Raw genomic sequence first — 26,955 nt, 5'->3', positions numbered from 1 at the left:
AAGGGAGAGCGGTACAGTCACGCTATCGTGCCTTGAGGCTTGCATGCGGGAAGTCTCAGCTTTAAGGCATGGCCAGCATAGATAAGCACCTTGTGGATAATAAAGAACGACACGGACCGATTAGCGTATAAGTGAATAAGGAGGGCCGAATACTTCATCAAGCGCTCCTTAATGTGCTCTGCCTCTCTACTCGTAAGTGCTGAAAGGCCTATACAGCATCTGGATATTTGCATCGCAGAAACCCCACCAGGTGCGGCTGAAGGGGCCCACAATAGCCCAATCTGCAGAGATCGGGATAGTGATGCTAGGATCATTATCCCATCAGCTGATGGAAGAAGTCATCACGTCAAGAGTTTAGCTCGTCATGAGCATCAACCGGTAGTCAAAGCATGGATGAATTAATCCAGAGCCAGCACGCTTTGCCAAATAGTTAACATGGGTAAGAGGAATCTAGACAGTCAGTATCAACTGTTAAGTAAATGGATAAATCAGGTGACCTGTCCGACTCACCGCTCCACCCTATTCTAGACCAATCAGAAACATCAAACTGACAAGGCGTGGCTGTGTCTGCCTGGGGCACCCAGCATCCATGCCCGCACTAGTCGGACTATTAGTAGTCGAGCTAACACACAACTTACCAGGAAGGAAGAGGCCTTTCTCCCAATAATGATCTCCCTCCTCAGAGTGTTGCCGAGTGATCCAACTGACAGGCTCTCATACTTTGCGTTTTACCATGCAAATCCAGTGCAGATGCATGGGAAGGTATCACTGCCAGTATGCACTGTAGATATGAACAACCCTCAGAAGCGTGTCCCCACACATAGCCAGCCAGCATGAGAAGACAAAGAGCATTCACCCATAGATCCAGAAATGGATGCCGCACCTGTCGGTCAGTCTTCATCACTCAGTTTCCTACTACTCCACTTCCGCATCTGATTACAAGCGTCAACATCAAGACTAGGCTCCTGATCCTAGGGTAAGCAGCTAACTCCCCAGTCCGTGCACGCAGGTCCCGCCATATCAAATGCGATGAAACCCCAAATGCATGCCGCAACTGCACTTCCACAGGGCGCAAATGCGACGGGTACACTCAATATCGACTACCCTCTCGTAAGGTGACAGCACCAGTCTCCAAACCATCAAGGAGCCTCGTCCTCTCTCTTCCCGGACTGGATTCCGACGAGCGTCGATGTCTCCAGTTCTTCGAGCACAACACCATCCCCATGCTAGTGGGGTATGCGGACTCGGAAGTATGGCAACGTCTCGTACTACAAATGTGTCACAGAGAACCTGCCGTCTGCCACGCAGTAGTCGCGCTGAGTGCCTTTCATGAGGACTACGAACGGAGCATCAAAACTCTGAAATCAAAACCCGATCACCGCCATCACCACTTCGCATTGGAACAATACAACCGCTCAATGGCAATGCTGCGCCGACGCATCCAATCCAATGACCCCCAAGTCCGTGGCATCACACTCATGTGCTGTATCACCTTCATCATCCTCGAACTCCTCGAGGGGGACTACACCAACGCGTTCGCCCATCTCCAACAAGGCCTCAACATCCTGAAAACTCAATCAGCTAATCACGCACTAGCCACCGAGCGCATTCTTGCCAAAGCCTTCCTGCAGCTCAACACCCCGCGAGCCTACTGGAACGGCCCCGACGTCGTCGTAACCGGCCACCCTCCCAAGGGCAGCGTGCGGGAAGTAGCATACGAAGTCACGCCAATCCACAACATCGCCGAAGCGAAAGATCGTCTACGCGTACTAATGAACAATATATTTCACCTCCAATCCCTCTGCAACATATTCTTTCGCGGCGAACAAGACCCAAACCTCAACATTCTAACCCTCTCCGCAAAACAAACCGCCCTCCACCACGACCTAACAGACTTCACCCTCGACCACAAATCATTCATTTCCTCCCACAAATTTCACACTGCCTGGACTCTCCGAGAAACCCGCAGCGTGGACGTCATCCTCACACACGTAGCAACCCTCACCAGCATGCTCGGCTGTTCCCTCGACACAACGGAACTAGGTTACGACAACTTCCTACCCGAATTCAAACGCATCAACGACCTCTGTGAACGAATCATAGCCACCTTCGTGACTGAGTACGGTAAATACGAGAACCTCCCTACCATGGTCACTGATATCGGTGTCCTGCCGTCGCTGTTCTGGTGCTGTGTGAGGTGTCGGGATGCAGAGACGAGAGAGCGAGCGCTTCAGTTGCTGAAGGTGTGGCCCCATCGCGAGGGGTTTTATGATTCGTATCTGATCGTGAATATTTGTCGAGGACTGATTGATCTTGAAGATGAGGGGAGGGACGGTGAGGGGTTTATTCCGAGGGAGTTCCGTGTGCATACGCACACAATTGAGGTTGCGGAGGATCGAAAAAGTATGATTATTAGGTATGTGTTGGCTGGGGGTGGAGGTGGGGAGCAGGAGAGGGTGGTGGTGCTTGAGTAGTAGTCATTATTATAATAATAGTACATAAAAGAACTGGTTTGTCGCCGTTAGTGTGCTTACAGATAGAGGAACGGTAGTATATATGTAAAACCCCGCTACTACTATAACGAAATTAACGCCCTACCCTACCATATCGGTTTAATTTGTTGTCAAGGGTACTTAGTACTTTATATACCTTACTATCACTGACAGGGAGAATAACGAAGGAGGAGGGAACAGGCTGCTCTATTAGCAAAAGTTTCAGCAACGACACATCTAGTACCTATTCCTACTTACTAGATACTACTACCTAGTACCCATGACACTTCGTCTTACCTACTATTCTAGTCTAGTAGGTAATCAATTATACTTACCTGGTATCATACTATGCATGTCACACTGCTGGTAATGTAGTATCACCCTCGCTTCATCTGTTGTCCTACCATCCATCTCCGTATGCTGTGTATTTAAATTTACGTTGCCTGAGTAGGACGAAATTAAGAACTAATACTAGAACTAGAACTACTAGTAGTACCTAATGTGTGAGCCTTTTACTAGTTCTGACACACACTTAGTACTATAAATATATTCCCCCCATTCCAGATCCCCTATAAAATCCACCACCATAGTCCAATCAGCTTAGTCCGGCACCCAGCCAGTTGGAAATCGCATTCTTTTTCTTCGTACACGAACAACAATAGTGGTAGTAGCTTAACAATGGGTATGTCTCAAACAATAATAAAACTAATAAGCAGTAAATAAGAGTCGTCGTTCATATGGTGGAAAGAACTCGTTAAGAAATCATCATTTCCCGGTTTTTGTCTGTGGTGCCAGCCCTGGAGCTACTTTCATCTCCGGTTCATTTGCTCTTTGGTTTTCATCTCAGATGGTTGGTTGTATCTACAGTCCCGTGTTGGCGCAGGAGAAAGGAGTGCCGACGGTTCCTTCTCGGTAGCTGATGATGACGCTTTCAATGGATGCCTAGGGGGGTTCTGTCAGTGTCGGCTTCTTTGGTATCAGGAGAGAGAATGAAGACTTACATAAGTTCCTGGTCCCAAGAAAAAGAAACCAGCGATGATAAGAGTAACATTGAGAATCGCGCCCAGCCAGCCGCGGATACCACGGTTCTTGTAGAAATTGGGTCCATAGTCCTCCCGGCGCATGCGCAGGTAGGCGGTACCCCAGAAAATGAAGCCGAAGAATGAATCGAAGAGGGAGCTCATGATCGACTCCAGGTCGGAAAAGAAGGGAATCACCTCGGCGATGATGAAGGCGAGGATCCAAAGGATGGTGAGGATACCGGTCCAGGCGGCCCATCCGAGCACGGTGTGGTTACCCTTGTGGCGGGTGCCATCGAACAAGCGGAAGAAGATGAAACGCGCTGACACGGAGGCATACAGCACGCCGAGGAAAACCAATGTCGGGATCATGAACGAGAAGGACACCTTCTTGTATACCTCATTACCCAGAGAGCCGAATGCCGGCGACGTGATGTACTGGTTACCGGTGTAGGCGTATACGATAGAGCCGACCAAGCTGAACACGATGATCTCGGCAATGGTGACGGCAGTGACAGACTTCCAGAAGTCCTTGGGCTCCTTCATCTCCGCGATAAAACTTGGCAGCGTGATCTGACCGATGAAGGTGTAGCTGATATTGAGAAAGGCGCTCATTCCTGAGACAAAGGTCGTTCCGGGCACAGGGATCGCTTTCACAATGGGGTCTCCCTTCTCCGGGGTATAGCCAGCGGGATGGTCCTCGATGGCGGAGAAGATGAGGGCTAACATGACGGAGATGAATGTGGTAAATGCCGACAGGGTTGCCACCTTGGAAAGGGCGCTAAAGGTGCGTGGAAGTGAGCAGATCAGCGAGATAATCGCCGTGACTAGTGAGAACACGATGGTGCAGGCTCCATGACCACTGATGGTATTGAGGTACTCGGCGCCGACCAAGCAATGCAAGCCCTAATCCAGGTCAGCGCTATAAATAACTTCGCAAGCAAAAGAAAAATACCTGAATGAATGTGTTGTTCAACAAGAACATCACCGCAGTTAGGTACCACACAACTTTGGAGTCCCAGAAGATCATTTGGCCGATGTCGCACACGTCACGGACATGTGGGTGTCGCAGACAAAACCTCCTACACGATATGAGCGGTTATCCTCCCAAGTGATGCGACGACGGTAAAACATACCAGATGACCAGCGAAGTGTAAAGCACAATCATGGCGATAACGACGGTAAGGATCAATCCCGGGACCAAGCCGAGAACGGAATAGGACCATGGAAACGACATGATAGCCAGACAAATATACTCAGAGAACAGGAGGGCGGCCGTCTAATGAAACACAAGTCTATGGTCAGCCATTGCAACTCTGCGCGCATCGCACGCGTACACTGCTATGAGGCGGATTGTGGTACATACCTTCTGCCAGCTACAGGTACGGTACTTAATTGAATTCTCCGACTCCATTTCAATCTGACGACCGATTTCCCCCTCCGTGTCTGAGCCGGAGCCCACCTGCTGTTTCTGATTTTCCAGATCCATCTGCTTCAACTTATCTGCGGCACTGGCATTGTCGGAGACAGACGACCGACGGGAAACGACGGGCTTGAAAGTGTTGGACTCCGCCATTTTATCGAGCGGACAAGCCGCAGGTGGTAGGAAGCGATGAAGCTAAAGGAAGAAGAGACACTAAATGCCTTTGGATGCATGTAATGCGCCTTAAGATGCGACAAAATAGGACGACTCCAAATCACTGAAGTAAATCGTTAAGGACAGCTCTGAAATGATCAGAGGTGACAGATGGTAATCAGGAATTGCCTTAGCGAAGACCGGCAGCGAGTGAAGGAGAAATTAACGAGGCGAGTGACGGAAGGTGAGAGAAGAGCGAAAAGGAAGAACGGAGGAAGGATCTAACATCTTTTTAGCTGTCAGGTTCAGGCTAGAGAAGAATATCACTGGCGAAGGCACGTGCGGGCAATCTAGTACTTACTGGAGATAACCGTGAGGCAGATCGACACTACAAGACCAGGGGGGGGGGGGGGGGTTTGTGATATGCGCGACAAAGAATCACAAAATCACCCAAGGTAATAATATAGATGAAAAAGTGAAAAATGACGTGCTAAGCTTGTGAACATGAGCAGATTGAAAGAAATGAGCGAAAAAGTACCGCTGAGGCAAAAGGGAAAAAGAAATTCAAGCAAAGAGATTTAATCTGGATGCGCTTATTTCCTTAACCTGGACTGCCCTGGAAAGCTGGGTTCTCCCAAAGCGCGCGCCGGATGGGTTTTAGTTGCCTAGCACCGGTGGTTTCTGCTCACCCCAAGACTATCTGGGCAAAAAGCAAACCCACAGGAAGAGGCGATTTAATTTACGATTTTATTTATTTAAACCGGGGAACAAATAACAACCAGAGCAGCGGTCGCTGATTGCGATTCGAGGGCTCGGAGATCCAATGACCGGCGTGCAATGCAGCCGGCTAGTCCGACTGTCCGGAATGGCCGATGACAACATCTACTTTGTATGACGTCCTCCAGCGGGATTGACCACCGGTGCATCTTTGCTACTACCAGTAGAGTCTGGTAGGTTGCTGGGACGAACCTAAGCAGAAGCAGTATTAGATTTTGGTCCAGGGACTACCACTAGATATTAGGAGTCTCTTGTGTCCCCTTCCAAAATTTTACTATAGTAAATTATATTTGTCCTCCATCTATCCTGACCATCATTACCTTCACTACAAAGTAGCTAATAGATAAGTCTCTCCACCTCCGTAAAGCTCGACTCGGCTAAGAACAGCAATGCCGCGTTCAGACCCCACCCCCATCAGTCCCCACCGCCCATTGGTCCGTTCCCGGTACAACCTTTGCCTGTTTCCCCAGCCAATCAGCATTTCGTCCAATGTCCGCGGCGGAACCGCCCGATCCAGAACTGCCCCGCATCCGTCCTGAGCTTTTTTCCTCTTTTTTCTTTTTGACGGAAAACCCCTCTTGCAGAGAATTTCCGCTCCAAGGAGGAAGGAAGGAACTGAAGGAACAAAATGGAACCATTTGTTGCTACCTTATCCCGATCCATACATTCCCCCCCGGTCAGCCTCTGGATTAAGTTGCACTAAGCAAACGATGTCGTGTGGCATGACCAAAGCTACGCCTCTCTCTTATGCATGAATGATAAGTACTAGGCATAAACGCCCCCCAGTCATACGACGACAACGCATGGCTTCGATGGCTTTTCCATGACCCTTGTTCGAATATCGTATGGGGATCTTCTTACTGGTTTTCCCTTGTGCATGGATCCATGCATTCGCATTCCTTCGATGGCAAAAAAAAAAAAAAAATGAAAAAGAAAGTAAGCTAACTGTAAAGGTTCGGTTGGGGAGGAAAATTCGAACGGATGAATGAAAAAAAGCCGCCACTGCCAGTAAATATCTGACACTGCTTATATTATTATTATTCTGCTTCTTTTAAGCCTTGTCGAGCACGCTATGCACTAGTAGATGGCGTGATAAGCCACTTCCCCACGTGCCTGGGGATTGACTGGTGGGATTACTTACTTTGTTGGGTAAGGAGTGTACTCTTAGACTCTTAGTAGCAGCCATGTGCCTTTATGCGCATATGCACGCTCAGCACTAGTACTGCAGGGAGATCTCACCAACAAATACCCTTTTCCTTTAAACTAAAAACTCTTTGCTTGGTATGTTAGGTAGTGTAGCTACTATGTAACTTCAGCGTACAAATTCAACGATACTAAATACACTATTCCACTCGCTATCCCTCACTGTACTTTAAAAGTGAGCCTGATTCTCTTTCATCATTTCAGTCTCACAAGGATGAAGCATGGCTATAACATGACCCGGCCTAGGTCTATCCAACACAAGACGGCAACTCTGCCGAGTCGACAAAATCTCTCTCTTTTCAAGCCATGCACGCCAGACGCCAGACGCTAAGGCTGACACTAGTCTTACGCCTCCAGCAGTCTTGTGTCTGTCCACAATCTAGACTAGTGCTTCAATCTATCTAGGATAACGGCTGGCTTGATCTCTAGTGGCGCCGCTTTTACGCCACTTCTCACGGCGGGAGCGATTGATGGAACCTTATCGGCAGCTAGTTATCAGTTATAGCTGGTTCTCTACGGGATGGTGGGTTTTTATTGTGTATTTTGATGGCGCTATTAGTATACGTGTATTCTTTTTGGCAGATTGCATGGTGAAAAGTTTCGGAGAATGAATCCGAGGCTTTTGACTGTCTCTATCGCTGGGTCAGGGGTTGCTGGCGCAAGGGGGAATGGAATGGAATGGAAGCCATCACGGCGGGCCGTACCATATTTACATACTTTGAGTAGTGTGTTGGTGGTATGCTTGGAGCAAGGGGTATTTAGTAGGTTTTATTGCATTTTACTGCGGCTACAGTGCTGTATATACCTGGATTACGATGGAAAATAGACTCTGAACCAAGTGCATGCTTTTGTGGTATACTGCAATAGATAGCATATCAGGGTAGTAACTACAAGCTCCGAATTCACATTCCCTCGTCCTCCCCGGCCAGCAGGGCCGCATAGTCGTCCGCAGAAGCGAATGTAGGCAGGTGCTTGAGCTTGCGCCGCTTCTTCCGCTCAGACTGCTTGTCATCCTTCGGAGGCTCCTCAACCGCGGCGAGTTCCACGTCAGAGGGCAGTTCCTCGTCACTGTCGACGAAGGCCTCGTCGTCTGAAACGTCCATGTCAAATGCATCCTCGTCGTCAGATGGCTCTTCCTCCTTGGCGGCCTTGCCCTTCTTAGCCTTGGGCTTGGTGGCAGGCTGCTCCTCCTCAACATCAGATACTGCGGCCTCCTCGATGTCCTCCATCTCGTCGTCCGAGTCGAGGTTGAGTTCGACCTCGCTGTCGCCGCCTTCTTCGTCTTCATCGTCAGACTTGTCGTAAGCGGATTCGAGATCGTCCATGTCGAGATCGTCGTCGTCGCTGCCCGCTTCCAGATCGGGACGGGAATCAACCAACGCCTTCCAGATCTCGGACTCGGCGCCGCTGAGTTCGGCATCCTCCTCGTCTTCGTCGACTGCATCCTTGGCCTTCTTGGCTTTGTCCTTGTCTTGACCCTTTCCAATGCGGTTGAAGTATTCGTGGAAGAAGACATCTTCCGCGGCAACTTCCTCAGACTTCTTCTTCCAGAAGGCCTCCGAGTTGAGAGGCAGCTGCTGGATCGACTTGCCGCCCGCGACCAACCGATCCTTGGCCTCGCTGCCTGCCAGAGGTTGCATGATGGATGAACCACGGGTGAGCGCAGACGCCTTGGGGGTCCGGTAGACGAAGCGGTCGAGGAAGTGGGACAACGTGTGCAATGTGAGATCGGGCTGTCCGGACATTGGCTTGTGGTCGAGCAGATGAGCCGCGTTCACTGACACGGAGGGGTGGAAGTGAGACTGGTAAGGTAGCTATAATACCTTATTAGCGCGTGACAACATTTCATTGGCAGGATAAACTTACCAGTTCCCACAGACATGTCCGGTCGGCATTGCTGTGACCGGGATCTCTCTTGCGGGGGTCGTATTGAGTCGAAGGCTTCTCCGGCTTCTGTGTGACCTCTGGCTGCTCCTGAGGCTCGTCATCCTCATCAGGAACATCGCGGAACACCTCCTCGTCATCACTGTCGTTCTCTTCCGGCTGATCGAACAAGGAAGCAAGATCGGGGAATGTCTTCTCCAGTTCACGGATCAGGTAGAAGACACCGCAGATGAAAGCGGGCTGATGCAACCCAAGAACCTGAACGATACGCTTCACGAACGCCTTCACACGGCGAGTGTTCAGATCGTTCTTCAAGGCCTTGAATAGAAGGTTGAGGTAGAGCGACTGCTTGGAGGATGTAGCAACCCGAGGGTCGAGAAGAGACTCGTATAACGTGCGGTAGAAGCGATCAGCACCAACCTGGTGAGTCGAGGTAATCTGCTGGATCAGCATGAGCGCCTGGATACTGGTGTTGAAGTTTGCGGAGTGTGTGATGCGGAAGAGAGTATCGATGTGCTTGGAGAGTCTAATTACGGATTAGTGATATATAGAAATGAAGGATATGCGAAACGTACCGTTCACTATCCGAGCTGGTAAACGGGTAGGCTCGGTTGACACCAGTCAGAACTGCAGAGGTCAGTTTATCCCGCACCTCTTCAGTCTGAGCCAGACCCTTATCAGCGTCCTCCTTCCCCTTATTCTTGTTGTGCTTGTTGCCATACTTTCCATTCTTCTTGCCCTTTGGCTCCTTGTTAGGCCTTAAGAGAGCAACAAAGATGGAGAAATAGATGTCGAGCAACTTCAGTGCAACGGTCTCCTCCTTGACACTCAAGACCGTCTGGTTCAGCGTGATAACTGCATAGTATTTGGCGTGTTGACTCTGACCAGGACGGAAAAGAACTTCCTCGACGGCGGCGATGATGGTGGGCTTCATCAGAGGGTGCGCCTGTTCAAGTTGCAACAGGAGGTAAGATGCCCGCGAAGCAATCTTCTTCGAAGTATCTCCCAATTTGTTAACCAACAGTCGCAGGAGGTTCGTTTCCTGCTCCGGCTTCTCCTTGAGCAATTCGTAAACGTAGCTAACAGCTCTGGAGCGAGAGAACTCAATCTCGTCGTTACACCAGGTTTCAAGGATCTTGAGGACTTCAAAGAATTGATCCTTCAAGAAGTGTTCATACGCCCAAACGATCAAGTGGCTCTTCTGAAGCCCTCCAGGGAGAGGGTCTCCTTCGGACCACTTGCTGCCTGCGCCTTGCAACGCAGCAATTAGGGACGGCTGGTTGGCAAAAGCCCGGAGTCTCCTGTCGCTAGGAAGTAGTGTTCCTTGAGCGAACATATCCTTGAGCGATCTCAAAACTTCCACGGCCTGAGCACGACTGCGCTTCTTTCCAAGGGCAATGAGGTTTTCCATTGCCTTCGTGTTGTGAAGAGGCGATTCCTGAACAGCAAGAGTCAAGGCAGAGGTCTTATCGCTAAGAGTACCGGTAGACATGATCGTGCTGTAGAACTTGTGGGATGAAGAGGCAGATGCTTGCTGCGCTTCCGCGTACATCTTGTTTTCCTTCTCGAGGAGGGAGACGGCGTAATCGTAGAACCGATCCACCACATGGCGAGGCAGAGACTTCGCTTGTGCTGTCGGTATAGAGGGCAGTTCCGTCATGTACCAATCGGACCTGGGTCGAACAGCCTAATGGCTACATTAGAAGGATATATGTGAAATGGGCTGGTTAAACTCACGAGTTTGGCAAACTCCTTGGGAAAGACGACTTCGGCGGTAGGTTCCTTGTTGGCTTTCTCTTTCTTGGCGGGTTCTTTGCTCTCCTTCGGGGCGGGAGCAGGAGCTGGCTCCTCATCCTCTGACAGTTCCTCGTCCTCGTTATCCTCGACTTCTTCCTCATCGTCCTCTTCGACATCATCTTCCTCGCTTGCTTCTTCCTCCTCAGCTTCCTCTTCCTCCACCTCATCGTCCTCTAGGTCGTCAGGGACAACCTGACCGGCCGCTGCCAGAATACTCGACAGTTCCTTCCGGAGAGCGTCGTCGGACTTGCCCTTGGATTTCTTCTCTGTAGCATCTTCAACTTCAGAATCCGAGCCAACCCCGGCGATGAGATCCAAATCTTCCTCCGTGCCTCCGAGGGCCAAAATCTCCTGCCGCAAAACATCGTCCTGGTTCTCCTTCGATGCCGGCTTCTTATCCTTCGAAACAACCTTGTCCTCCCTCGCGATCACCTCACCATTGCGGTCCCGCTTCTTGCCTTTGTTGTTCTTGTCGTTGTTGGACGCTTGCTTCGGCTGGGGCTTGGGTGCGGGTTCTTTCTTCTGTGGCGTATCACTAGGACCCGACTTTCCCCTGTTGTTCTTGGGCTTCTGCTTCGAGGCGCTCTGGTCCTTCAGTCGCTGTTCGATCTTCTGGCGCAAGCCGGCAAATGCACTTTCCTCTAGCTGTGGAAGGGCATCAGCAGCGGGGGCGGAGTCGTTAACAGCGACACCACCGTCGGGGATGGCGTCGTTTGCTCCGGAGGAGCGCTTCCCCTTACTTTTGGCCATGACGGATAGTTGTACGGCCAAATGTAGACTTGATGATGGGGATTTGCATCTACTTTTTTTCTGCCGCCAAAAAATTGAGGAGAGCCGCCAGGCCGCCGGAGAAACGGCGGGCCGAGACCCATGGGTCGGCGCACGGACCATCCGAAGTTGTCGAGTTTCGCATGTTTGCGATCTATTTACTTGCGATTGATCTGGCTTGGTTATGGTGTCATCCATTGGTTTGGATGAACATTACTGCCGAGTACTGAGGGCTTGTTCTGATCGTCCGCCCTCATGATTTCCGGGTTTCGCCCGGTTCCGGGCCGTTATTCCGCAACATGTCGAGCATACTTTGGCATTGCTCGATTCCATAGAACATCAAAATGCGCCTTTCATGTAGATGACCTAATTCACTCTCAACCCAGCAGTCCCACTGACTATTCTCTAGGTAGATGGGCGCAGTCGGGTGTCTAATTTCTGGATCCCGACGGGCGGTATTACCAGAAAGCCCGTTCAGGGTGAGAAAGGTATTGGTTATGGCCACCCATCTCAATGTTGACCGCTTCTAATGTTGCTCAGAGGATGCCAATGACCTCTTGATCCGAGGTGGCTTTTTGCGACAGGTGAGTGTCATCCCCAATACGATAGATATAGTTCTAACTCGGGACTAGGCTTACTCGGGAATATTCCATATGCTACCTCTGGGACTGCGTGTGCAAGATAAGCTGGAGCGTCTCATTGATAAGCATATGCGAACAGTTGGTAGGTATGCAATGGGCCCGCAGTTATAGAGTTCCTTCTCATCATGTGGATCACTGCAGGCGCATCTAAGGTGTCGTTATCATCTCTATCCGCTCAGGAACTTTGGGAGCAGTCTGGCCGTCTCAAAGAGGGCTCTGAGGTATGGAATCCGCTGTGTAGTCATTGATTCTTTGCTAATACCTGTCTCAGATCTTTCGCTTTCAGGATCGGAAAGAGTCCCGCTTTCTTCTTGCCCCAACTCATGAAGAAGAAATCACCACCCTAGTAGGACATCTTACCAAATCTTATAGAGATCTGCCTGTGCGGGTGTACCAAATATGTGAGTATATCATCCACAGTTAAGAACAACAGCTCACATCAACCTAGCAAGGAAATACCGAGATGAACAACGACCCAGACAAGGCTTACTTCGTGGGCGTGAATTCATCATGAAAGATCTCTACACTTTCGACTACAACGCTGAGAATGCCCTCAAGACGTACACAGCTGTGAAGAAGGCTTACACAGAGCTCTTTGATGAGCTCAAGATTCCCTATTTGGTTGCTGCTGCAGATTCTGGGAACATGGGCGGCAGCCTAAGTCACGAGTTTCACTTTGCTAGCAACAAGGGCGAGGACACGGTTATCAGCTGTTCCAGCTGCGATAGTGTCTACAACGAGGAGCTTGCCGACGGAAAGGCCCATAATATCGATGACCAGCAAGCTCAAATGGGCCACGCATCCGGCTTTGACACGGGCGAGGTGTCTGGCGAATCAGCTAAAGCTGTTTCTGTTGGCCTGTGGATGGCGATCTCACACGACAAAAACACACTGCTGCGCTGCTGGTATCCGCAGTATACCTTGAAGGATCCTAGTGAACCGCCAGCTGAAAGGGAAGTCAACTCCCATGCCGTCAAATCTATAGCCAAGGCAGCCGGCATAGACCTCGATATCAGTATCGAAAATCCCCTGGAACAATGGGCAACCCACATTCAATCAGAGGAGGCTTCCAGCCAGCGGCCCCGAGTGTTGGATGTGTATGACTCATATGTACGGGCATACAAGCGCCCTCCTTTGACGGACACACTGGACGGGATCAACCGCGCCGTTGAGGACATTGACTTTTCAAAGCTCGATCGCTTCCCAGGAACCAACAACTATCTCAACCTTGTACGGGTGCACGAAGGCGACCAATGCTCGAAATGCGGCCAAGGTCTGACAAAGACCCACAAAGCCACCGAACTTGGTCACACGTTCCACCTTGGCACGCGATACAGCGATGTCCTCCAGGCTTCTGTGGTGGTTGACCGCGCTCACCTCGACGCAGGCGACCGTTCATCGTCTCAAAAAGACCAATTGGTACCAATGCAAATGGGCTGTCACGGTATCGGAGTATCGCGCATGATCAGCGCGGTAGCAGACAACCTGGCAGATTCCAAGGGACTCAACTGGCCCCGGGCGATCGCTCCCTACGAAGTCATCATCGTCCCCGGTAAGGGATTGGAAGAGGAAGCCGAGAAAATCTACGACGCGCTCACCTCAGAGCCCACCACTGCCTTGGACGTCATCCTCGACGACCGCGATAAGCAGATGGGCTGGAAGCTGGGCGACGCAGATCTTATTGGATACCCTGTGATTGTGGTCGTAGGCAAAGGCTGGAAAAAGCAGCGCACCCTGGAAGTGCAGTGTCGGCGACTTGAAGTACGTGAGGATGTTGCCTTGGAGGCTCTGCCGGAGTTTGTGGGTTCTTTGCTTGAAAAGCTGTAGGGAACTTCACTCGGGCTGTGTTACGGGCAGGCAATGCAAGCTGCGCCACACTATATCACATTGGTAGAATCACTGTACACTATCACTCTTAATTACTAGGTAACTTCCGTTAATATATACCCCTCCATTCCGTTAATTAAGCACCCGCCACTTTGCATCATCAGCCTAGTCTGTTAATCCCGCCTTGCAGTAGTCACTTTCAGTACTAGTGAATCTATTCACACAATATAAAATTTAGATAAGTAGACTCGATCTCGCTGCAGTATTGCAGCCTGCGCTCATCTCTCATCACCTGAGCATTATCACTACTAAAACAAAGTCATTCCGGACCCATTCATTCCACATGTTGCAAAGCTTGCCATTCCGACCCGAACCAAACCATCACAAAATGACCGCCCACACAAATGCCCGTGTCGGTGTCGCCGTCTTTATCTTCAACGGTCACAACGAATTTATCATCGGTCAGAGAAAAGGCAGTCACGGTGCTGGTATGTACCTACCTTCATGAGTACCATAACTATTACCACGAGAACATCATGGTTTCAATTAATATAAAATTCGCCGCTGCTACAACTTTCTTTATCATACTAATATACTTCCAAATTCAGGAACCTGGGCCCTTCCAGGCGGACATCTCGAACTCAACGAGTCATTCGAGACATGCACAGAGCGCGAAATCCTTGAAGAGACGAACCTCAAGGTCCAAGACATCCGTTTCTTGACTGTCACTAACGATATCATGAAAGATGAGGGAAAGCACTACATTACTGTGGTAATGGGGTGTAAGCTTTGTGATGTGGATGCGCAACCTGAGGTTAGCTTCTTCCTTGCTCTTTTCCCTTCTTTAATTATTGTTTCAAATCATATTTACGTGCTTGATGTTATTACAAATATCTTGTGGTCATGTGGACTTTTTCTTCAATATTCACTACTTTCCATACGGAGGAACATACTAACAACCAACAGCTCATGGAACCCAACAAATGCAGCGGCTGGGAATGGACAACCTGGGAACAGCTTCGAATGGATTATTATGCTGGTAAAGGTCATCCTTGGTTTGAAAGGGTTTCTCGGAAGTTAACCCCAGCAGCTGCCTACGATGAGGCTGTCTTTTCTGAAAAGGAAGAGATTATTCCTGAGAGTGATTCGATGGAGGTGGATGAAAGTACAGAGAGTATCAATCCTCCCACTCGAAAGCTGTTTCTTCCTCTGGTGAATCTGTTTGAACAGAGGGGTGGCTTTGATCCTGTCGCGGATTATTGGATTGCAGATTAGGGAAATTGGATGTGGTTTCTGTCTCCCTCTTTTTGGATGTTGAGGGGTGGTGATGTCTAGTGATGTGCTGGTGCACGGTTTATTGCGAAAGGAATAAAAGAAATTTTGCTTCGTTCGAGTGTAGTTTGGCGGGCTTGATGAGTAGCAGCTCAAAGGGATGTTCCGATATTCTGGATAATAATGCTCATAACAATGATGGTAACAGTGCCTTAGACATCATTCTTTGAATGACCCGTCCTTGATGAGTGGCATGCTATCAATCTCAATTTCTCCACAATGAAAGACGTTCCTTCCTTTCGTAGAGGCAATGCAGTCCAATATTTCTTTCAGCTTGTCTTCTCACATTTACTAGAATAGCTGGACATGCCAAGGATATATTCACAATACTGGAAATCTTCTATACAAGTTGAGAACAGGAAAGAATAAGTCCAAGCCTCTGATTTACACCTATGCAGCATCGATAATCACCGCTTTGGCTTGCATATGTCGAGATGTCCATACTAGTGAGTGAGTAAGCGCAATATCGGATATTAAAATCAAATTTCCTTATTCAATGAAACTTGCCCTATACATGACTGCTTTTTCTATAAAGACTAGAAAGTTCCCTCTTCTTCTTATCTCTAAAATAAAGTTATATATATAAGTTCATTCAACTCGAACATCATCGACCTATTGGCGAGAGCCATTTTGTTGAAGATAAATCCCATAAAACTGGGCAGACTCCGTATCATCTATATGACTTACCTGGATTTATGATAACAGAACTCATCAGTAAATCCGAACACAAATCAAGAGCTGAAACAGTCTGGGATATACCTGTAAGTACTACACAGGGCATCTCTATCCACCTCTTTATGACTATCACAATACTCCCCTGCTGATGTTATAAAACACCCACACCCAACTTCCCAACCAAATGTACAAAACAAGCCCACATTCAAACCCACTCATCGTCGAGCACCGAGTAACAGCAGCACACGATACTTCAACATGGGAATCGAGTTAACCTCACCCGAAGACAGCCGTCCTGCATCGCCCGTCTTCGAATGTACACTCACTGAAAGGGCAGAAGCGAGTCTCGCCGAGAATTGTCTCACATATAAGATCTCGCAACTTTTCCGTGACGCCGTTGGAGCCATGTACAGTTTAGTGGTTTACGATAAGTTTGGTGTGAGAAAGTTGACTCTTGAGAAAGTCCGACGGTTTGGAGTTGTTGAGCGTCAGCTGAATTACTATCTGGAGAAGTATCCAATCGAAGATGATGGTGAGTACATTCAATTTCACGAGTCTTTTATCGCCTCATGCATATCCCGGGCTTTTTAACTGACTCTTGTAATTCTAGACGACCTCGCGATGATGCGAAACGACTTGCAAACCATAGCCTATTCTTATGATCCGTGATAATCTGACTTCGCACTGAAATGGCGGATTCAAGCTGTTGTTCGTGATGTACTTACTGTCTATAACATCACGAAGCTTTTGTCTGACAGTGAGATGACCGTCGGTGATATTACTGATTACTAGATATGTTGTGCTGCCTATGGCCTTGAATATCTATACAAATCCCTGGATATAGAAAAGAGATATACAGAAAACATATAGAAACACTCGTTGCTTGGTGCAGAACAGTTTGCGACTGCTATTCGTAGAACTACCTTGTAGACATTTTCATACCATAGTATCACATAAAAAAAAATGTCTAAAAGCCCGACCAACAACATACACAACTCAACAATGTAAAACCCATACACTATAATATTTCTATAGCACCTCGATCAGTAAGTAGATGAAATATACTGCAAAAAGCGTCTATACCACCCCGGTTCACACTCCAACAGTTGACTAACAAATATAGGGCTGCACCCAAGCACCCGCTGACTAACCCACCCAGCACAACCCACCACTTATGCACCCTATGCACCCTATGCACCTCCATCCCCACCATACACTCGACTTGAGACCGCGGGCCACCCTCAAAGCTCAAAGCCAGCATCACCACCACCACGACCACTACCATACAGCCCAGTATGTAAGTACAGCACAAACCCACCCACAACCTTCTCCCCTCAAACCCTAACACCACACCCCCCAAATACAACGATCTAACCACCATCTCACAGAGACCAAACCAAAAACCCAAAATGCCACCCCCCAACACCCCCGCATCGTCCGACTCCCCCCCTCCGGGCTCAGGTACATTCCCCCCTCCCCCCAAACCCACCCACATACCCCCTAACAAACCATACTCTAGTAAACATCAACTCCCTCTCCGTGCCCCAACTCCGCGCCCTCCAAACCCGCCTATCCTCCGAACTCGAACACCTGACGACCTCGCACGCGAAGCTTCGCGCCGCACAACTCAAATTCAAAGATTGCGTGCGCTCCATCAACGAAGGTGTAATTGGGTCTCAGAAAAAGGGCACCGACGGAAAGGAGGATATCCTGGTGCCGTTGACGAGTTCGTTGTATGTGAAGGGGAAGTTGGCGGATCGGGAAAAGGTGCTTGTTGATGTCGGGACGGGGTTTTATGTTGAGAAGGTGAGATACAGATACCCTTTTGTTTTGTTTAAGTGTCTATCTAGCTTGTTGTTGCTTGGGAGGAGTTGTGGAGCTAATGAATGTGGTGGTAGACTGCTGCCAAAGCTATCGAGTTCTACGAAAATAAGGTCAAGGAGCTGGAGACGAATCTTACCGAGTTGGAGAAGATTGTGCAGACGAAGAGTCAGCAGCAGAGGTTGTTTGAGGATGGTAAGCATTTTCTGCCAACTGAGTGCATTGTTGGGTTTGGTTCGTGGTAAACTAATGATTGGCTTCTAGCTTTGAGACAGAAGTTGCTGGCTGAGGGTGCTGGGTCTGCTGCTACTGCGTCTGCGGGTGCCGGTTGAGTAGATCTGGACTTGTAGCATAGGAGATTGCGTGGCCTTGGGATGAAGGTATAGTCGGAATGAACTACGACTAGAACTGTTACACCCTAGTAAGGATGCACTGGAACAGACCTGTCTGATGTCACCCAGGCCGCGGGTTGCAAGAGACAGGTCCGCTACGAGCACGCCAGCTCCATTGAAGGAACTCCACTGTCACCTACAATTCAGAAGGACATAGACTTGGCTGACATTCTGGAGGCGGTAATATCAAAAACTGGCAATTTGGAGCTAAGCTATATCAATGCACAACACAATACCATATTAACGAACCCCTCCGCCTCCATCTGCCCTTATCTCCCCCCACGCCGCCGTAGTCCTGCGTGTTGTCGACACGCCAAGGAAGTCTCGGTCTGACGCCACCTCGGCCCTTGTCGCCTCTATGAGACTAGAACAAGGTTCCGAGGTCTGCATTGAGCAGTCCAGCCAGATCGGTCATGCCCATGACCGGCGACGAGTCGCTCGATCGGCCCTGAACCGTCGTGGGCTTGACGCTCATGGCAGAATTGGCCCCAAGCCGAGACTTCTCTCCAGAAGAGGTTGCGGTGGTCCGTACAGGACCCATTAGTCCCGCAACCTGCTTCACCGTGTCGACAAACGCCCAGAAACCTTGGCTTTTCTCCGAATTGCCCCCTGCCCCTCTTGCCGGGAAAAAGCTCTCCAGACTTGAGTCATACTGAGCAGCATGCCCGATAGCCAAATTGGCATGTTCACCCAAGAGATTGTCCCAGTGAGGGTCGAACAATGATGCGCCCCAGGAAGTGTTAGGCTCCGTGGTGAAAGGACCCGCATAACTAGCCGGCAGCTTGTTGGACAACGCTGACGCATTTGCACGGCTATACTCATCGTAGCGAGCAATCTCTAGGGTATAGTTTGTACCTTTGATTTTGTACCGAATGGCGGACTTCTCGATAAATCTAGCCACCGGCGCGGATTGAGGGAATTCGACCTTTCTCTCAGGCTTGGCCGAGATATCGTGCATCGTAGCGGTGCTTCTGAACTTGATAGCACCTGCAAATTCTCTCAATGCAGCGTCAATTGACCTGGCCTGGTAAAATTCCAGAGACTTCAACTCGAGCTGCCAGTCAGACTTTTCGAAGTCAACGACGGCTACCTGTAGGGGTGGGCGTTTGTCGCTAGATTGGCCGTCCTGACGGGGTTTAAGCCACCTTCGCTGGGTGGTCTCGTATTCTGATGCACCGGGGCTCCTGGCGAACTCTGCCTCCAGTCGAAGCATGGAGTTGCTTTGGCCTAGGAATTCGAAATTCACTGAAAATGCAGGCTCGGCGCTGCTCAGCGATTGTGCCGTGCTGAGATATGGCTGAAGCAGATGGGTAGCCCGGTAACATCTGGCAAGAAGTTCGTCTTTATGGACCTTGAGGCTGTAGGGATGACGAATGATCAGTGACATCGCCACAAACACAACGGAGGGGAGCTTACCCTGGTATCAAGCGTCCCTTAGTCTGCTCGTGCAGTATCATCTCTCTGAACTCTTCCAGAACATAGTATGGTTTGTCGTCCGCCGGAATGCGGTACTGGTCGAGTACAAACGAGCCGAGATTGACCCGCATACGCAAGTGCCCACGAACAACGACCACGCCCTTCAGACATCTCTCAACCATGCTCAGAAGCCGGGCATTATTCTTTGATTGGATCAGACTCGCTCGATCGGGCCACTGTTGCGCCTCTGAGCCCTGGAGTGGGGTCCCACGGAGTAATGGCTTCGCTAGGCGGGCGTCCTTCTTCACGACAATCTTACTTTTCATGGCAGTCGGAGGTTCGACGAGGTAGAGTTTGCCTTTCACAACATAGTTGGCAACAACCTCAGTCCACTTTGTTCTGAGGCGTCGGACGATCTGTCTCATGGCTTCATCGTTGTGCCCCATAGCACAGATATGATTGGGGAGATCTTTTGGAACAAAGACATGACAATTGAACTTGACCCGTATGTGATCGAGGGCCTCGAGCTGCGGACCCAGGGAGTCCGTAATAGAAGGTCCTTCCTTGGGCCATAAGAAGAGCATCTACAAGGGAGTGTCAGTCAGGCGGTCGAAGAGGTATGTAAACGGGTAAGCCTATTTTACTCACAAGGTCCGAAAACTCGGAAGAGGAATCGGGTTGCTTTTGCAGTATCTGGAGCCTGGCATTGTATCTCTCCTTCAACTCCACACGAGCTTCTTTGCTGACTGAATGTGCCATGATCTTCTCCCATCCCACCTTCTTCTTGCCCGCGTTGCTGCACTTCGCAACGATAGTGAGAATGATATCTTTTGCAGCTGCAACCTGAAACGGCTCGCCCCATAGGTAGATAGTCTATCTCCGTTAGTGTGCGCCTTGGTGGAGGCAAAGGAGCTCACATTGTCGTTATAGAAGGGCGGCTTTATGAAGGCACCTGTACGTCGGCTAATCTCTTCAAAGACCTCATAGCGGCCATGCGCCCCCGATGGCTTCCTGATTGAGCCAGTCAATCTTGCAATGCCAAAAAATCTGTCACAGCTTTAGTACATTTTGAAATAATATTGTAAAAGGCATATGCATACTCATTCTTGAAGGTACCGAAAGGCGCGGGTAATTTGACGAGGCCTGTAGTTTTATTAGCGACCTTTGAATCACATCGCAGGATCTGATCTTACCCGTAGGCTCCAGCTTGCCTCTCCACTTAGATTTCGCAGGTGAGTCTCCAAAAAGGTTTGGTTTAGGAGATACCCCGCTTGAGCGTCCAATCCGTCCGCGATATCCTCCACGGCCTCGTGCTGGTCGTGGGACAACTGCGGGGCGCACCGGCGTGCTGAGAGTGCCTTTATTGGCAGGTGCAGCTGGGGGCTGCTTGGGATATTCATCCGGAGTGGCTTTGGGAGCGTCTGGTATAGATTGATCAGTTCCGGTCTTTGCTGTTGCTTGGGATGGATAGTAACCTTGCTTTCCGTAGCCCGGAAGCGTCCATTCTAGAACACACAGAGGTCAGTTATACGCAACTAAGGAATAAGTAAACAACAAGGACAAAGACAGTATCTACCCTGGGCTCCTGAGGACTCGAAGCTATTTGCAGTTAGCCAGTGTCTGTCACCATAGATTCTGGGACTTACTCGACGCGTGTCTTGTTTGCAGCCATTGTGAACCGCGTGAACTTATCTATCAACGCTAGACTTGAAGATCACAGAAGGATCTAAACTGCAATTAACACAGCGCTGGTGAGGATTCGGAAAAGTCGATCGAGAGAATGGGAAATGACGGGATTTATGAGAGGGAGTGGTAGTGACGGTAGAGTTGATGGTGAAGGGACAGTGCGAGGACGGTGAAAGCGAAAGAGAGACCGGAGTGAAAACGGTGGGATGGTTAAGTTTACCGAGAAACACTTACTGGCTGGCAGGAAGAACCCGGTGAATTCTCCCAAGAATCCGTTTTGCATTAGAGACAAATCTACAAGCAAACCACGCGGATCAAATTCCTGGAGCAGCTTCTTACTGGGAAGGAGCAGGTCAAGTGAAGGCAGTTGAGGTAATGCCGCTTCATTCTCTACGGCGAGAGTCACGTACGAGACCTGTGAAGCTGTGTGAAATGATTAACAGCAGCAGGAATCAAGTGTATCAGAGTAGAAAGAGAAGCTGGGCCTTTTAAAATATGGTTCAGTTTATAATGAAGAAGTAGCAAACAAAATGAAGCAAAAAGTACTAAATTATGGGCATTAGTCATGGACTGCAGCCATGTTTTATTACAAGGCTTAAATCTTCTGTTGTAAAACCAGACGTTACTAGGAGTACTTCGTAGTAGTTAGTAGATAAAGTAGTACTGGAGTGATGGTTTGTATGGCGTTTGCTATACGGGCACATTCGAAGTATACGGGAGGCAATACCCGCTGTCATTGGCCAGAAGCGGCTGCGCGTTGTCCACTTTGGGAAACGCGCAGCGGGCGCGCCTTTCCCTTTTCTGTCTTTTCCGTCGCCGGTCCAACAAACTAATCAATCAATTATCATCCATCATCCCATCAATCACTCCAATCACTTCTGTACGGCCATCGCTGCCCCTTCCATCCTTCTTCACTGGTCTCTGCAGGACAATGGCTTCTGACTCTGCCGATGAGGCAGACAAGTCGCGGTCCCGCAAGTCTAGTGTCCGCAAGCGTGCTCAGCTATGGATGACCAAAGGAGGTCTTGTCCGTGACGACTCCGACGACGAACTCGGCGAAGAAGACCACCCCTGGGAATGGATCTATGACCACAACGACGAGAACAACAATCATAGCGAACAGGCGACTGCAGAGGATACCCCCAAATCGAGCCGGAGACGCACCCCTCGCCCCAATGCCAAACGCCGCCGGACTATTGTCGGAGCTCGGATGGGCTCGTTCGAATGCGCCTTGGGCCAGGTGGTGCTTTTGAAATCCCCAGAACCAGGCAAAGATTGGATTGGCATTATAACGGAATTTCTGGAACAGGAGGACCCAGATGCTGAGGACGAGGTCATCAAATCGGCAAACATCATGTGGTTTGCTTCCCCGGATGAATTCATGTCAACCCGGAACAAGCGACGAACCGACGCTTTGCCCAACGAGCAATACCTGACTGCCGATTTCAACGTCAATCCTCTTACGTCGATCAATGGCAAAGCTACGGTGATGTCCAAGGATGCATTCTACGCCAAGTACCCAGACGGTGTTCCTCCGAAGGGAAAAGAAGAACTCGCGGAGTTCAACAAGTGCATTGTTGTTCGGAGAGGAGTGAACCAGCTGCAAGGACGTTATACAGAAGAGTTTGTCTGGGAGGATGTGTACCGTGAAGATAGGGTCTTTGATCTCATTACCTTGATCAAGGATGGGTTGAAAGCAGCCAAAAAGCGCAAGCAAGTCGACGAAGATGTGAGTGATGTTCCTGATCGTGGTGGATTCACAGTGCTGACGTATATTGAAGTATGACGAGAAGAAGGATAACACCAAGGAAGAGGACGAATTCGTTCCCACCACACCTAGGAAAAGACAGAAAGTGGCTACAAATGCTACTCCCCAGTCGCGGCGTCAAAAGACCTTTACCACACCAGCTCATAAGAGGTAGGCAAACAAGCCTCTCCAAGCAAACATTGACTAAACTTCCCACAGAATCGTCGTCAAGAAGCCACTCGAGTTCACACCTCTTGGTACTCGTATTCTTTCACCCACTCATTTCGCCTCCCCGTACCGCCAGGCGCGCACGTTGCTGCACGTTTCCACCGTGCCTACATCGCTCCCATGCCGAAAGACTGAATTTGAAACAGTCTATAGTCATCTCAGTGCCGCGATCATGGAAGGGACAGGGGCCTGTATCTACATTTCAGGGACGCCGGGTACTGGAAAGACAGCAACGGTCCGCGAAGTCGTTGCGCAGTTGAATTCGGCCGTGTTGGCAGAAGAGATGGACGATTTCATCTTCGTTGAAATCAACGGCATGAAGGTCACCGATCCCCACCAATCTTACTCGCTGCTCTGGGAAGCGCTCAAGGGTGACAGAGTATCGCCTTCACATGCTCTCGACCTCCTTGAGCGGGAATTCTCACATCCATCCCCACGACGAGTGTCTTGCGTCGTTCTTATGGACGAGCTCGATCAGCTTGTCACAAAGAATCAGTCCGTGATGTACAACTTCTTCAACTGGCCTGCACTTCGTCACTCTCGCCTTATTGTCTTGGCTGTCGCAAACACTATGGATCTTCCGGAACGTACACTCAGCAACAAAATTTCCAGCCGTCTGGGTCTCACCCGTATCACCTTCCCAGGCTACAAGCACACCGATCTGATGGAAATCATCAGCACCCGCTTAGCCAACGTACCGGGAAACATCGTCGACGCAGATGCCATTCAATTCGCCAGTCGCAAGGTAGCCGCCGTTAGTGGTGACGCACGACGTGCCCTGGACATCTGTCGACGCGCCGTCGAAATCGCCGAACAGGCTAGCGAAGCAGCAGCCCAAGACCCAGACACAGACAAACCCGACGCAGACGACACCGAATCCCTACCCCCAACACCCAGCAAGACCCCGGCCCGCAGAGAAAGATCCCTCAAGCAATCCGCCCAGTCCTCCCCTCAAAAGAAACCCCCTACCAAACCACAAACAGTCGGCCGCGTCACCATCGCCACAATCAAACAGGCCATCCACGAAGCCACATCAACCCCTCTCCAACAGTCCCTCCGCTGTCTCCCCCTCGCCGCTAAGCTCTTCCTCGCCGCCATGCTAGCCCGCGTCCGGCGCACCGGTATTTCCGAATCAGCATTCGGCGACGTTATCGACGAAGCCAAACGAATCGCCGACGCGGCCGTGGCCGTGGCCGGAGCAGCAGGCGCCGGCATCAAAGAGTTCCTATTAGCCGGAGGGACCGGCGCTCGCGTACGAGCTTTGGGCTACGCTGCAATGGAACTGACAAACTCGGGCGTTCTCGCCCTGGAGTACGGAGCCGGTGCTAAGGGACCGCTAGGTAGCGCTGCTATACCGCATCGCGGCGATCGCAGCGGAAAGGTACGACTACGTATCGCTGCAGAGGATGTCAAAATTGCTTTCCGCGAGGATGACGAAGCCAAGGGGCTTGGGTTGGGCTTGGATCAGTGATATACCTCACTATATTCGGGACAATTTAGATGATACATACTGTATAAGAACAATGATACCCATATGTTTTAGTAATGAAACAATACAAATACTAAATGAAACTATACTAAGACACCATCCGACTTCTACAACTTCCAACTATGAAGACAAACACATCCAATCTCTAAGAAATTATATGATACATTCCTTTTATGAGCCCTTCCCAGGGAACCAAGCTGACATCCCAAATAATTAACGCTAAACTCCTAAGTGCATACACAGCATGACATAACATCAAAGCTAGAAAACTAAACCCCTCCCTTAAAGTAGCTCCTCCCCACACAGCAAGATAAACAAACTTAAAACAAGACATCGGGGTATTGATGATAATGAGCAGAAGCACACCACAAGCCACACTAACAAACTAATACCTCTGTCTCCCCAAGGTCGGGGCCCAAGTAACAGGGTGAGATTCCTCCGTGGCCTCATCATCCGGCTTCCAGATCTTAATAGTCTTATCCGCCTCACCAGTAATAAGACGCAGACCAGTCCGATCAAACGTCGAAGCCATAATACCCGCCTCGGCTTCCAGCGAACCCGGCTGAGCGACAGCATCGATGCTCTGGAACTGGTACCCGGTCTTCCAATCCCAGAAGCACATGGAGCCGTTATCACCGCCGGAGAACATGACGTTGTCTTCGTTGACGGAGAGGGTGTTGATGATGGCGTTTTGACCATCGAAGTTCTGCATGAAGTCGCCCTCGGGGCACTTCCACTGCTTGATGGAGCCGGTGCTGGCGGAGGCGAAGGTGAATTCGCGGGGGTGGGTGGCGAGAGCGCGCACGCCCTTCTTGTGGTGCGTGAGAACGCCCATGGATTTACCGGCTGCGAGGTCCCACAGGCGGACGGTGGCGTCGAGGGAGCCCGAGATGATCTGCGGGTCGGCTTCCTGGCACTTGACGTCGGCGACGGTGCCCTTGTGGCCGGCGAGGACGTGGACGTTAGCGCGGGTGCGCATGTCCCAGACGCGGGCTACACCGTCACGACCACCTGTGACGAGGAGGTCGAGACGGGGGTGCAGGTCGAGGGTGTAGACGCCGCTGAGATGGCCGTGGTAGTGACGGATGACTTTGTTGGTTTCGAGATCCCAGCACTTAACCATTTTGTCTTCACCGCAGGAGAAGAGGTAGGGATGTCGGGGGGATACGGCCAGGCCGCGGACGGTGGAAATGTGACCCGTGAGAGTGAGACGGAGGGCACCTGTAGCCAGGTTCCAGATCTTGATGGTTCGGTCGCCGGCACCACTAGCAAACCACTCGTTGTTGGGCTCGACGGCCAAACTGCGCACCCAACCTAAGTGGCCGGAGATGACCCGCATGAGCTTCCATGGCGGGTGCCAGTCGGGTCGTTGCTGTTTCGTCGCCGAGGGACGTTGAATGAGACTCTTGGGAGCGTTTTCACCGCCGACGCCGCCGGCTGCTGGGCCGGGAGCCTTCTTGACGAGGGCCATGGACGCGCCGCTGCCGTCCACGGCAGCTTGGGGCTGTGGTTGGATCTTGGGGCGTTTGGCGCGTCCAGCGGCCACGGCTTTGGCTTGCTTTTCGGCGAGCGCTGGGGGAAGTTCCTTCACATCTTCGTATTCTGCTTTGCGCCGGTAGGACGTGGCGATGGAGCCATTGGCGACGGAAGGGGTGACCATTAGGTAGTCGGAGCCGAAGAGCTCGGCTGTCCGCTTGGCGGAGAGGCGCACTGCCTCGTCTGGGGTGGTAGAGGGAACGACGTCCATTGTGGTGGATTGGAGGGTATTCCGACACTCGGTGTGGAGGTTTGAGCTGCTTGCTGCGGAGACGTGTCGTTGGCGCGTCCTGAGCCCCGGGGCGGGGTGTATTGGGCTTTTAATCAAGATTAGAGGTGCGCCTCATGCGGGGTGTATTAAGCACCGGGATGACAGGAGAAAGCGCGGCGCAGGCGTGGAATTGGTGATGATTGAAAGTGAAGGCGAAGTTGGAATCAGCGGCAGCGAAGCTCGACTTGATTTTCGGCGGGCGGCGAGCTATTGTATGCCTGAGGCATCAAGTCTGCTCTCAGGTGTCGAGGTCCAGATGCCAACCCCGCCGATTGATTAGTTGATGCTATTCGATCCCATGTAATTCTGCCACATCCATCATGAATACCGGTCAGGAAGCTAAGTTCCCTCTTCACGAGGCTGCCCGGGAGGGCAAAA

At 50.5% G+C, this 26,955-nt stretch overlaps 11 protein-coding genes across 11 annotated transcripts; 6 read left to right on the top strand and 5 right to left on the bottom strand.

Moving 5' to 3' along the window:
* Positions 1-870: 870 nt before the first annotated feature.
* Positions 871-2,474, top strand: BO88DRAFT_342394 (Zn(II)2Cys6 transcription factor; the record flags this gene model as incomplete). The annotated part of the gene is made up of 2 exons (XM_025703142.1): positions 871-893; positions 1,010-2,474. The coding sequence occupies 2 exons, from the start codon at positions 871-873 to the stop codon at positions 2,472-2,474; spliced, it is 1,488 nt and encodes a 495-aa protein (XP_025561922.1).
* Positions 2,475-3,060: 586 nt separating this feature from the next.
* Positions 3,061-5,504, bottom strand: BO88DRAFT_64368 (putative neutral amino acid permease). Its single transcript, XM_025713031.1, has 6 exons — positions 5,449-5,504; positions 4,878-5,368; positions 4,648-4,790; positions 4,467-4,593; positions 3,494-4,417; positions 3,061-3,434 (listed from the first exon to the last, which is right to left on the bottom strand). Exons 2-6 carry the CDS (start codon positions 5,085-5,087, stop codon positions 3,354-3,356), a joined length of 1,485 nt encoding a protein of 494 aa, XP_025561921.1. The 5' UTR covers positions 5,088-5,368; positions 5,449-5,504; the 3' UTR covers positions 3,061-3,353.
* Positions 5,505-6,076: 572 nt separating this feature from the next.
* Positions 6,077-6,767, bottom strand: BO88DRAFT_444409 (uncharacterized protein). The gene is made up of 3 exons (XM_025710103.1): positions 6,490-6,767; positions 6,431-6,458; positions 6,077-6,399 (listed from the first exon to the last, which is right to left on the bottom strand). The coding sequence occupies exons 1-3, from the start codon at positions 6,525-6,527 to the stop codon at positions 6,190-6,192; spliced, it is 276 nt and encodes a 91-aa protein (XP_025561920.1). The 5' UTR covers positions 6,528-6,767; the 3' UTR covers positions 6,077-6,189.
* A 1,122-nt stretch (positions 6,768-7,889) lies between these two features.
* On the bottom strand, positions 7,890-11,533 carry BO88DRAFT_405588 (RNA-binding ribosome biosynthesis protein MAK21). Its single transcript, XM_025706921.1, has 4 exons — positions 10,689-11,533; positions 9,527-10,638; positions 8,934-9,477; positions 7,890-8,881 (listed from the first exon to the last, which is right to left on the bottom strand). The coding sequence occupies exons 1-4, from the start codon at positions 11,496-11,498 to the stop codon at positions 7,970-7,972; spliced, it is 3,378 nt and encodes a 1,125-aa protein (XP_025561919.1). The 5' UTR covers positions 11,499-11,533; the 3' UTR covers positions 7,890-7,969.
* Positions 11,534-11,688: 155 nt separating this feature from the next.
* Positions 11,689-14,109, top strand: BO88DRAFT_488625 (putative proline--tRNA ligase AIM10). Its single transcript, XM_025712625.1, has 7 exons — positions 11,689-11,873; positions 11,926-12,004; positions 12,057-12,100; positions 12,149-12,239; positions 12,299-12,378; positions 12,429-12,558; positions 12,606-14,109. Exons 1-7 carry the CDS (start codon positions 11,772-11,774, stop codon positions 13,982-13,984), a joined length of 1,905 nt encoding a protein of 634 aa, XP_025561918.1. The 5' UTR covers positions 11,689-11,771; the 3' UTR covers positions 13,985-14,109.
* Positions 14,110-14,372: 263 nt separating this feature from the next.
* BO88DRAFT_342128 (nucleotide triphosphate diphosphatase NUDT15) lies at positions 14,373-15,259 on the top strand (the record flags this gene model as incomplete). The annotated part of the gene is made up of 3 exons (XM_025703129.1): positions 14,373-14,472; positions 14,593-14,798; positions 14,951-15,259. 3 exons carry the CDS (start codon positions 14,373-14,375, stop codon positions 15,257-15,259), a joined length of 615 nt encoding a protein of 204 aa, XP_025561917.1.
* Positions 15,260-16,249: 990 nt separating this feature from the next.
* Positions 16,250-16,660, top strand: BO88DRAFT_342099 (uncharacterized protein; the record flags this gene model as incomplete). The annotated part of the gene is made up of 2 exons (XM_025703126.1): positions 16,250-16,523; positions 16,602-16,660. 2 exons carry the CDS (start codon positions 16,250-16,252, stop codon positions 16,658-16,660), a joined length of 333 nt encoding a protein of 110 aa, XP_025561916.1.
* Positions 16,661-17,396: 736 nt separating this feature from the next.
* On the top strand, positions 17,397-18,441 carry BO88DRAFT_405584 (prefoldin subunit 5). The gene is made up of 4 exons (XM_025706920.1): positions 17,397-17,452; positions 17,511-17,797; positions 17,890-18,007; positions 18,077-18,441. Exons 1-4 carry the CDS (start codon positions 17,401-17,403, stop codon positions 18,142-18,144), a joined length of 525 nt encoding a protein of 174 aa, XP_025561915.1. The 5' UTR covers positions 17,397-17,400; the 3' UTR covers positions 18,145-18,441.
* A 127-nt stretch (positions 18,442-18,568) lies between these two features.
* BO88DRAFT_488622 (uncharacterized protein) lies at positions 18,569-21,292 on the bottom strand (the record flags this gene model as incomplete). Its single annotated transcript, XM_025712624.1, has 8 exons — positions 18,569-19,562; positions 19,621-20,204; positions 20,269-20,493; positions 20,538-20,667; positions 20,721-20,763; positions 20,814-21,125; positions 21,197-21,219; positions 21,267-21,292. The coding sequence occupies 8 exons, from the start codon at positions 21,290-21,292 to the stop codon at positions 18,569-18,571; spliced, it is 2,337 nt and encodes a 778-aa protein (XP_025561914.1).
* An 871-nt stretch (positions 21,293-22,163) lies between these two features.
* Positions 22,164-24,811, top strand: BO88DRAFT_367177 (origin recognition complex subunit 1). Its single transcript, XM_025704064.1, has 3 exons — positions 22,164-23,035; positions 23,088-23,224; positions 23,273-24,811. Exons 1-3 carry the CDS (start codon positions 22,238-22,240, stop codon positions 24,750-24,752), a joined length of 2,415 nt encoding a protein of 804 aa, XP_025561913.1. The 5' UTR covers positions 22,164-22,237; the 3' UTR covers positions 24,753-24,811.
* BO88DRAFT_405582 (WD40 repeat domain-containing protein) lies at positions 24,811-26,723 on the bottom strand. The gene has a single exon (XM_025706919.1). The coding sequence runs from the start codon at positions 26,515-26,517 to the stop codon at positions 25,156-25,158; it is 1,362 nt and encodes a 453-aa protein (XP_025561912.1). The 5' UTR covers positions 26,518-26,723; the 3' UTR covers positions 24,811-25,155.
* Between the last annotated feature and the right edge of the window lie 232 nt (positions 26,724-26,955).

The sequence above is a fragment of the Aspergillus vadensis genome, assembly GCF_003184925.1.
Source record: "Aspergillus vadensis CBS 113365 unplaced genomic scaffold BO88scaffold_14, whole genome shotgun sequence".
Lineage (NCBI taxonomy): Eukaryota > Fungi > Ascomycota > Eurotiomycetes > Eurotiales > Aspergillaceae > Aspergillus > Aspergillus vadensis.
This window is presented reverse-complemented; position numbering and strand designations above follow the sequence as displayed.

Coding starts and splice junctions, on each gene's coding strand:
- BO88DRAFT_64368 (XM_025713031.1), bottom strand. CDS start 5,087: ATGGCGGAGTCCAACACTTTCAAGCCCGTCGTTTCCCGTCGGTCGTCT. Junction 4,791..4,877: donor GTACCTGTAGCTGGCAGAAG/GTATGTACCACA, acceptor GTGTTTCATTAG/ACGGCCGCCCTCCTGTTCTC. Junction 4,594..4,647: donor TACACTTCGCTGGTCATCTG/GTATGTTTTACC, acceptor CATATCGTGTAG/GAGGTTTTGTCTGCGACACC.
- BO88DRAFT_444409 (XM_025710103.1), bottom strand. CDS start 6,527: ATGGATCGGGATAAGGTAGCAACAAATGGTTCCATTTT. Junction 6,459..6,489: donor GCAACAAATGGTTCCATTTT/GTTCCTTCAGTT, acceptor TCCTCCTTGGAG/CGGAAATTCTCTGCAAGAGG. Junction 6,400..6,430: donor CTCTGCAAGAGGGGTTTTCC/GTCAAAAAGAAA, acceptor AAAAAAGCTCAG/GACGGATGCGGGGCAGTTCT.
- BO88DRAFT_405588 (XM_025706921.1), bottom strand. CDS start 11,498: ATGGCCAAAAGTAAGGGGAAGCGCTCCTCCGGAGCAAACGACGCCATC. Junction 10,639..10,688: donor CCAAGGAGTTTGCCAAACTC/GTGAGTTTAACC, acceptor TGTAGCCATTAG/GCTGTTCGACCCAGGTCCGA. Junction 9,478..9,526: donor ACCAGCTCGGATAGTGAACG/GTACGTTTCGCA, acceptor ATCCGTAATTAG/ACTCTCCAAGCACATCGATA.
- BO88DRAFT_488625 (XM_025712625.1), top strand. CDS start 11,772: ATGATTTCCGGGTTTCGCCCGGTTCCGGGCCGTTATTCCGCAACATGT. Junction 12,101..12,148: donor GAGGTGGCTTTTTGCGACAG/GTGAGTGTCATC, acceptor ACTCGGGACTAG/GCTTACTCGGGAATATTCCA. Junction 12,559..12,605: donor TGTGCGGGTGTACCAAATAT/GTGAGTATATCA, acceptor ACATCAACCTAG/CAAGGAAATACCGAGATGAA.
- BO88DRAFT_405584 (XM_025706920.1), top strand. CDS start 17,401: ATGCCACCCCCCAACACCCCCGCATCGTCCGACTCCCCCCCTCCGGGC. Junction 17,453..17,510: donor CTCCCCCCCTCCGGGCTCAG/GTACATTCCCCC, acceptor ACCATACTCTAG/TAAACATCAACTCCCTCTCC. Junction 17,798..17,889: donor CGGGGTTTTATGTTGAGAAG/GTGAGATACAGA, acceptor ATGTGGTGGTAG/ACTGCTGCCAAAGCTATCGA.
- BO88DRAFT_367177 (XM_025704064.1), top strand. CDS start 22,238: ATGGCTTCTGACTCTGCCGATGAGGCAGACAAGTCGCGGTCCCGCAAG. Junction 23,036..23,087: donor GCAAGCAAGTCGACGAAGAT/GTGAGTGATGTT, acceptor CGTATATTGAAG/TATGACGAGAAGAAGGATAA. Junction 23,225..23,272: donor ACCACACCAGCTCATAAGAG/GTAGGCAAACAA, acceptor AACTTCCCACAG/AATCGTCGTCAAGAAGCCAC.
- BO88DRAFT_405582 (XM_025706919.1), bottom strand. CDS start 26,517: ATGGACGTCGTTCCCTCTACCACCCCAGACGAGGCAGTGCGCCTCTCC.